The sequence below is a fragment of the Maylandia zebra genome, linkage group LG1, assembly GCF_041146795.1.
Source record: "Maylandia zebra isolate NMK-2024a linkage group LG1, Mzebra_GT3a, whole genome shotgun sequence".
NCBI lineage: Eukaryota > Metazoa > Chordata > Actinopteri > Cichliformes > Cichlidae > Maylandia > Maylandia zebra.
This window is the reverse complement of record NC_135167.1, coordinates 15,630,898-15,640,831: the sequence shown is the minus strand read 5'-3', so window position 1 is coordinate 15,640,831 and position 9,934 is coordinate 15,630,898. Positions and strand designations below refer to the sequence as shown.

Sequence of the window (9,934 nt, the reverse complement as noted above, 5' to 3'; positions counted from 1 at the left end):
CATCTCAGTCCCATTTTGTCCCATGCAAACTCAGTGTTTGTCATGTTTACTTCTGAACACCCTACAGCATAAAATGGTGAGATACAGATAATAACGTCAAACTGTAGACCTGCACAGTGTGGTGAAGCTATTGCTGACACAGGCTGCCCAAAAACTTCTAGATATTTACATAGGCGTGTACGTTAATGGGTTAGAAATACCTGGGCAAAGTACAGAAGATGTTGTGAAATAGCCGCACTGTTCATAAGTTGTTCTGCTGGTCTCCGGTTTGGCTCTTTCAATCATGTGTGTTGGTTTTTTAACCTATCATAGGAGCTTGTTATCAGTAACAACTATATGCTGGATAGCTTAGCTTGAAAGATACCTTTGTAATTTACTGTGATAGTAAAAACCAGGTAGATACTCAGTTTAAACAAAAATATTAAAAACAGGCTTAAAACAAACTGAACAGAAAACCCCAGAAAAATCAAAGAAGTTTTTTATTGTTTTATTTTTTGACAATAAACAACGGGAAGCGAACCCATCTGTCACTTAAAATGACCACGTCCTTAATTGGGCAAAGATTTGAATCTTAATAAAATTTGAATTGGATTTTATTAATGTACTTATGTCACATAACTTCTACAAGTTAAAAGTCTTGCACAAGCTCACATCCACCAGCCCCCTTCGGCCGTCCATATATCAGACTGTACGCGCGTTTCCAGGTGCTATGACGAGGACAACGCGGAAGTGAATTGTCAACAGTCCAAAGAGCCGCTGAAAGAAACTATCTTCCGTCCAGACACGATGGCAGAGGGAGAGTCTAAATGTTGTGCTGATTGTTCCTATTATATCATCAAATTCATACTGTTCATCTACGCCTGCTGTTGGTGGGTGAGTACAGACACGATTATCCTAAAACCTAGAGTGTGCGCTTTGTTTGCTCGGAGATCCCGGCTGGCAGGGAGGGAAGGCTGGGTGTGTTTTTGTGTATGTGTGTGCTTGTGTGTTTATCTAATGCTTTTGAGTTGTGGGTATGCGAGCTCCGGTCAGATCCGTGGGGTGGACAAAGGGTGATCCGGTCTTATTTCGTTTTTCTAATAAAACCATGGGCTTTGTAAGCTACACCTGTGGACGGACAGGTGCTGTAGGATATTGCTCACAGAAACCTTCCGCCGCCACACCCTCCTTGCTTACCTTTACCCTACCCGAATGAGAACTGGGTAAATTAAATTAAATTAAAACAGAGAAAAAAGGAAGAACGGACGAGGCGTCATTTTTCACGCAGGAGTCTTGTGTCCTCCCGTGGTCACTGTACCACAGTACGGGTCATGTGGACCGATGAGCCACGTGTAAATCAAATGACAGTGACAGCACTGCAGCAGCGTCGCTTCAGTAGTTTTTCATTCAATCTGCTGACCACTTAACTCCACGCAGGCTATCAGTAAAGTTTCTGTTTTTCTTGCGTAGAATTTTTTTCAGTGTGTGGAGCATTTTTATTTTATTTTATTATGTTTTGGGGGTTTTGTAATTGAGTGGCAGTGTGAGATCAGGGCTGCACTGCTCCTTGTTCTTCTTGTCTGATTGTTTGGGGTCACTGATGCATTGAAAAATTATATGGGGACATTTTTATTCTGCAGAGGTTCATACTGACTTGGAGGAAGGACGCATTAGAGGATCTGAATGGAAAATGATCAGTTATGATGAAAGTATTACATTAAATGCATTTTAAAAATCCACCTAAAAGTTATTTAGACTTACTTTTATTTGTTTACATTTAGACTGCTGCTGTACAGGTCACTGATGAAACACTGCAAATGAGTCAAAACTCTCCAGCCATCATCAGTCATTCCCATCGAGGTTCCTCAGCATAATGCTGCCATAGCAGACTTTCTGGGAGTTATCTTGTTTTCCCTTTAGGATTTTTCAGGAACGACAGACATAGCCTGCCTGGAAACGACCTGCAGATCATCTTTTCCAAGTGTGTGTGTTTGAGTGATAAAGCCATAGCTTCTTGCCTAAACTGTTCTTGCATTAGAACAGTTTAGGCAGTTTAACACATGCACATACACGGCAGAGTAAAACTTTGCAGATAGTAGTCCAACACTATCTACTTTTCTTTTCTTTTCTTTCTTTTTTTTTTTTTTATAGCTTTTCTTGGGAAAACCACACAATCTCCCAGACAGAAGCACCTGGAACTCCCCAAGCAGAGGAAGCCGAGGGTCCCAAATTATTTTGTATGCCCCTGTGAGGACCCACACTTCATATAGACACTGAAGGTTTTCAAGGTTATTAAAAGTAGTCGTACAACATACAGTACCCAGTTTGCTTCAGTTTAAAACGACCAAAACACATACCCTTTTCATTAGTGTCATGTCTACATTAAAACTTGCAATTTCCTATAAAGAAATTTTTGATTTAGCCTTCTACATATTGGATCTATATTTGAATAAAATGGTGTGGTGGTTTACACATTTGCCTAACAAGTAAAATATCTCCTGGCTGCTTTCTGGGTGGAAACACAAACTCCAGCTTCAAACTCTGCCAGATCAAATATACAGAGCAACCTGTTGTGATGACGCTTTGTGATATTTTTTTTTTTTTTTTTTTTTTTAATTAATGTATTTTTTTGAGTGGCTGGAAGCCCGCCTTTATCATTGCTGTCATTTATTAAATTTGATTTTTAATTATGAATTTGGCAACCAACAAATAAAACCAGGAAACCTTTGAGAAAAACTTCAATCTGACAATGCTGCTCTCATTTTGATGATGAAATGATTGCTACAGATAATAATAAGTCTCAGAGCAGACTGTGCACCTGATTTTAGTCATATAATCTTTCAGAATAGAAGAATATCACTATATATGATCCCAGTTTAGTTGACATGTTAGCATAGTTTTGTTCTTACATTTCTCCACCTTATCTTCTACTTTAATAACCAGATATATGGGGGGATATAAACAATGGCTAATTATTAGATCAATAACGCATTGAGATATGCCAATTCTGATATAGTTACAACCAAAGCGTCACATGAATTTAAACAGTTAGTCTACAGTTTTCAAAGGATGTCATGTTGGTTGTTGAGCTGTAAGTAAACTTTGACCTTTCAGCCATCTGTTTAATTCAGTCTTACTAATGCTTGGCTTAAACTAACACAGAGTGTTAGTTTAAGCCAAGCAGAATTTCAATAAATGTTAACACTAAAGTGGATATACTATGTTTTCCTTTTTTTTTGTCATATATAAAAATATTGTGACAGTGGTGGATGGAGGTCATTGTTTGCTTCAGTAATCCCTGTGAGCAAAAAGCTCAGGCTAAAGTCTAAACTCTCTGTTTCAGACAGGGTCTTTTTTCTACTCTTGGTTTTCACAGAGAATGGATATCCCTAATATGGTCGTCATGGCTCTGACTGCGGGTACAGAAACCCCACTGACCCATTCTTCAAACCTTTTGCTTACGAGGGTCAGCCAATCGGAAGAAAGTTGTCTTTTTGCTTTAGTAGAATAAAATACAGTGCTGGAAATCAACATTATAAATCCGCTCACCAAGTTTTCTAAATGATAGGTTTGTAGCTTGAACCCATCCGCTGGAACGTTAAAGGCAATATAATTACACTGCAAAGCAAGACACAAGTAGGCAAGCTTCTTCATGTTTCTCGTGCACGGGAGAGAACCGGACAGGCACCGTTCCTTCGCTTGACCCCAGTTGCTCTCGTCCGTTCTCCCGTACCACTGTCCTTTTATTGAGGTTACATGAATATGCATAAGTTCATTAACATATGACGTCTACATACACACAAAGAGTACCGTGTGTGTGTGTGTGTGTGTGTGTGTGTGTGTGTGTGTGTGTGTGTGTGTGTGTGTGTGTGTGTGTGTGTGTGTGTGTGGACTGCTGATCAAAGGGTCAAACATCCTTGGTCAGGAAGAGGGTAGCCTCCCCCTCACCCTAGATGGTTCATCCTAGATAACACGGTGAGGAAGTCCTGCAGTTCATCTAAACAAAGAGCACTTAGACTAGAACAGACGCAACTACGTTAATCCTACCATAAAACAATAAGACACGGTATGACCTCTCATGCTCCCAAAGTGCTGTCTAATACACACAAAGTTTGCAGACTATCAAGGATCAAAACCTCTACCAATCTACAACTAATTACAAAACTCTAAGCATATATAAGTAAATATTTCTAAGCATAAATGACAATCAACAATACAAATCTAACACTAAACACCTGAAAGGTATTACAGCGAGACAAGTTCAGTACAGCCAGGCCGGTTGGAAATGGGTATCATGACAGTAATTAACAACTTAAGCCGGGCTTTCCACTTCAGGTCTCTGCACATTTGCATTAAAAGGGACATTTTGTGGGTCATGTTACTCTTTTTTTTTTTTTTCCATACAAACTTATCCCTATGATGTTATCTGATGATGATGATAAGTCCGATAAGTAAGTGATAAAGAGATTCTAAATAACAAAATTATAGCATTAGAATGCAAAACTTTTGCAAATAAGATGAGATTAATGCAGCAGAAAAATCATTAATCTTTGTATAGCGTGTTAAACATTTTAATTCAGGTTAATTATTTTATCACTGAGTGCAAGCTCAGTCCTGCTGTTTATTTCTAGAGCTCTGAAACTTTAAACTGGATGCATTTAAACTGTTACTGCCCCATAGGATAATAAAGTAAACGTGGAAATCTCTTTAGCTTATAAGCAGATTAAACTGAAATTCATTTCATTGTTTGAACAGGTATTCTTTGTGCGCTCTGTATTCCTCTAGCAGATGAATAGAAATCAATACATGCACGTTCCTGTGACAATGTGTTGCTTCATTCATTGTTTTTAGCAAAGCACAACTTAACAAGTTGCACATTTAAAAATTGTTTCCCCACCAGAGAATGTAGTTCCTGTGGCACATAGACAGACACAGAAAACTTTAAGCTTGACATCTGGTTTTTCCACAGGTTCTTTTCTGTAGACAAAAGTAGTGGATCAGTACTGGAACACAGAGTTCATGCACACAGAGTTGTCCGACCAGTAAAAACTGGGCCACATTAGAGTATATTGACCATTTAATCCCGAAACAATAGCCTTACTTGTAACTATTTATTTTTTTTAAAGGCAGTAACATGAAGTGATATAATTAGATTCTTGAACGTGATGTTTATTTCAACAAATACCTCCAAATGGGAGATATGACTGCAACAGTTTATACTGCTGGCTTACAAGCTTGTCTTTTTTTGTCTTCCTTTCTGGGAAATACTGTATAACCAACCATGCAGCTGCTCCCTCTCATAGATGATGTGACAGACTGTATATTTTTGAAGACGGATGGCTAATTGAACTTGGTGCACTTAGAAAATTCATTTATTTGTCTCTTCTGAAAGAACCTTTTGAGAAGTTAATTTGCGATGGGAGGAAGCTCAAAAAGGAGTAGAACGGGAGGCAAAGGCATAAGACTCAGTAATGGGTTTATTATGGAGAATGAATGCTGCCTTGATAAGGAAGGTGAAACAGATAAACATGTTATATTTACTTTGATCCTGCTGCTCGTTGACTCAGTCACATTAATAAGATATTTTTTGCCACATGGTGCCTCTGAATAAAGAGTTCTGGCACATCCTCCTGGAAACCTAGACACAAAGATTGAACGGCAACAGCGATTCTCATAAAATGTTTCCTGCAACAGGTGCTCAAATCTTTTTTTCAGTTCACCGCATGATGCTACAGTAATCATTTCACACTATAATATAATATAATGAGTAATGAAAACAACAAGTAATGATGCACCAGTTGGTTTTGGAGAAACAGAGGACTCTGCAGTGTGAGTACTCTTGTGGAGATTTACTAGAATTCAGAGCTTCACTTACTAAAATGTCAGTCGGTAATTTAAACCACCTGTAAAAAGAAACTCGAGCGGGTTACTTTCAGATCTCTTTGTGCTTCTTCATTTGGTTTTGTTTTTCTTTTGCTCTTAATGACCTGTTTTTCACCCCCATTCAGCGTTTTTGCAGAACAGGATGTGCGCGTGCTGGCTATCAACTGCTTAGAGTGTAAATGTCCAAACAGTGCGGTGTATATTTTGGAGGAACAATGTACAGAAGATGATGAGTCATTTCCTGCTTACTGTGGGAATGATTTAACCCACATTAGGACAACAGATTAATCTCCTCTGGCTCTGTATTCAAATGGAGAACAGTTGACAAAGAGTAAACGCAAGATTCAAGCAAAGCTCGAGGGTGACGAGAATGCCTCGGGTCATGTTTAACAGTGTTTGAACGCCGCTTTGATTTAAATTCTTATTCCGAAATTAGCATGAAGTGAAATAATGTAAACAACTGATTAGGAGGACAGAACAGAGGAGCACGACTGGAGAGGTGCAGAGAGGATTTGTCAGCGGTTTTGATTGCCGTCTGTAATTTGTCACAAATTGTTTGTTCCTGTCATCTGAATCTCAGAGAAATGTAAAAGCAGCTGGAGTTCTTCCAATAACCTTCCCGGCATGTTCCCAAGTTTGCTGCTTTCTTTTTGATTGATTGAATCTTTATTTTGAACATGTTGAAAAAGTATAAAAAAAATAGAATTAAAAGAGACAAATGAACAAAGCAAACAAAAGGAAAACGAGCAACCACAACTCCAAATAACGTCCATGTTCAAAAAGGAGCAGGAAGAAGCATAAGCTTATTTAATCCCACCCCTTTTCCACTATCTAGTATCAATAGACTACAGAAATACCTCCTTGCAATTACATTATATGTTATGTGTAATTTTTTTTTTAATATATACACATATATGTTTCTATCCATACATACGTATATACACACATACGCACATGTACACATTTTCAATAACCCCATTAACACCTCAAGGATACACAACCTACAATTTTATTTATATATATATATATATATATATATATATATATATATATATATATATATATATATATATATATACATATACACACATACACACACACACACACACACACACCCATACCAACAAACCCGTGCATGCGCACACACATGAAAATATTAGACAAGAACACCCTATCAAATCTCTACCTTTTCCCTGTACCCTGTAAAAACCATATCCTTAAACCGCTTTTTAAACTGCGCCATGCTTGGACATTGCTTCATATCTTTACTTAGTCTGTTCCACAGCTTCACTCCACACACAGAGATGCAAAAACTTTTTAATGTTGTACGGATACGAGGATGTTTTAAATTTAATTCCCCCCTCAAATTGTATCCCCGTTCCCTTTTAGAAAACATTTTTAGAATATTTCAGTTTGCTGCGTGAAGTTATTTGCTGCTCTTAACCTTTACTTATCCAGTGAAGGTTGACTGGGCTCACTAACACACAGGAAAACGCTGGGATGTCATATTTTTGAATTTTTGTTGCGTTTACTTTGAGACCATTAAAACATTCATCTGTAAAGCCCAAGGTACAAAATGTAAAAACTCAAATGCTAGCTCGTGCTCTGGTGAGATCTTTGTCCACTGTTCACAAGAACTCTGCCTACAGTGTTGGAGAATTTTGGTCTTTACCCAAATCGTCCTCATGATGAAGGTCAAATTTGTCATTTTCACTCTTGACACACTGATTTATTATTTAATCCAGTCTAATATTTTCAGTGTTAATACATTTTGCATACAATCATGATCTCATTAGTCATGAGCATTACTTATCTTCCACATTAGTAAGTCATGCTTTGGGTCTTCCTAACACCAATATCCTGAAATTAGGATCATGGTCAATGCTATGAAATGCTGATATGTTCCCATATTTTCATTCTTTTGATTTCTATAACTGACCGTGTAGTTGTAAAACTCCTGAACCCATATTTGGAGGTGATCACAGATTATTCGGGTATATATTTACCTCAATGATGCAATGCTCAGAGAAATTTGCAAAAAAACCTCAAGATCTACATCACAGACTCCACAGGCCTCGGCATGCTACATTTTAAAGTTCATGACAATACAAAAAAGACTGAACATGTATGACTTGTTTGGAAGGGTTACCAGAACAAAGCCTCTTCTCTGTAAAGAGAACACAGCAGCACAGTTGGGTTTGCAAAAATGCATCTGAACAAACTACAAGGTTTCTGGACAAGGTCATTTGGACATTCGAGGCCAAAGTGGAGATGTTTAGCCACATTTGGTGATTAACAAACATCTCATAGGAACTGTCCACTAGTGGTAGAGGGCTGAAGCTTGATTTTAACTTCTTTATATGCCAGAATACTCTATCTAAATGTGAGGCCATCTTTCCTTTTTTTTTTTTTTGCCTGTCCCGTTTGGCTCTTTTGCCATCAGAATTGTTGTCTAAAGGCAAAGAAAGATGCCCAACGGATTTACTTTACCAAACTGACCATCCCAGCCTTGCCGTAATGGTCCATTTGATTCACCTTTTATTGTTTATTTTATTTTCACTTACTGAATACGGGACAGACTTGACTGGGGGAAAGAAGGGGAGAAAGAAAGAGGGAAAGAGAAACAGCTGAGAAGAGGGACGGGGGAGAAGGGCAAAAGACAAAAACCAACAGAACGGGCAGAGAAAAAAAAATGCATATATCAATCACCTGGATCACCTGCTGAGAAAGAAAAAAGAAAGCAAGCAGAAGAGAACAAGAGTAATAGAATAAACAACATCACAATGATATATGGGAATATGACAGTAAATACTAAATGTTAAACATTATTGTGCAGCACATAAGATCAACAGAACACAGTGTGCTTTGAGGTAGGAGCCAAAAAGGGTGTAGTTTGTGGGTGTGATCACCCGTGTGTACACCTGTGAGCATGGACGCGCTTGTTTTTTGTTTTTTTAAAAGGTTCCTTCATGTAATAATCTGCTAGAGGGTGTGGGGGGGCCACAGCCCCGTCCTCCAGGGCGTGAAGCAGGTGTGGAGGAGATCAAAACTCCAGACATCCAGAGGCCCCCAGAACACAAGAGACCAAGGAAGACCAACAGAGGGGCAGCTGCGCCACTGTCCCGGAAAGAGCTGAGGAGAGTCCCAGATGAGGGCTCACTCAGCAGCCGCGGAGCAGAAGCCAGGGGGAGTTGCAGTGACGCGCCCGTGAGCTCCGCCGGCAGCCAGCTGCGCCTGAGTGACCGAGCCCCAGGCCGAGAGGCCGGGGGCACCCCACCTCCGAAGTGGCCCGAGCGAGCCCCAGGCTCCAGGCCCCGATAAGCGGCCGCCAAGGAGTGAGCCAGTGTGTACCTGGACGCCCATCCCCGGACACAAAGAACCACCAACGCACCGATGTCTGAGGGGGTCCGCCACTGGCAGGGGAAGTGGTGGTAGGGGGAGATAGGCCTCCAAACCTTGGAGGGCCTGAGATGTCCCCAGAGAGGTGGCGCCTGACACCCAACCTGACATATAGACACAGACATACAGGCACACACAGATACAGTGGGGCAAAAAAGTATTTAGTCAGCCACCGATTGTGCAAGTTCCCCCACTTAAAATGATGACAGAGGTCAGTAATTTGCACCAGAGGTACACTTCAACTGTGAGAGACAGAATGTGAAAAAAAAATCCATGAATCCACATGGTAGGATTTGTAAAGAATTTATTCGTAAATCAGGGTGGAAAATAAGTATTTGGTCAATAACAAAAATACAACTCAATACTTTGTAACATAACCTTTGTTGGCAATAACAGAGGTCAAACGTTTACTATAGGTCTTTACCAGGTTTGCACACACAGTAGCTGGTATTTTGGCCCATTCCTCCATGCAGATCTTCTCGAGAGCAGTGATGTTTTGGGGCTGTCGCCGAGCAACACGGACTTTCAACTCCCGCCACAGATTTTCTATGGGGTTGAGGTCTGGAGACTGGCTAGGCCACTCCAGGACTTTCAAATGCTTCTTACGGAGCCACTCCTTTGTTGCCCGGGCGGTGTGTTTTGGATCATTGTCATGTTGGAAGACCCAGCCTCG

The 9,934-nt window shown here is 39.9% G+C and overlaps 1 protein-coding gene across 1 annotated transcript in view; it reads left to right on the top strand.

Moving 5' to 3' along the window:
- The first annotated feature begins 719 nt into the window (after positions 1–719).
- tspan15 (tetraspanin 15) overlaps positions 720–9,934 on the top strand; it is a 45,080-nt gene continuing 35,865 nt past the window's right edge. Inside the window, exon 1 of the mRNA XM_004539460.4 lies at positions 720–873. Coding sequence (XP_004539517.3) covers positions 787–873 — 87 coding nt within the window. The 5' untranslated portion in view covers positions 720–786. The remainder of the gene's footprint in view (positions 874–9,934) is intronic.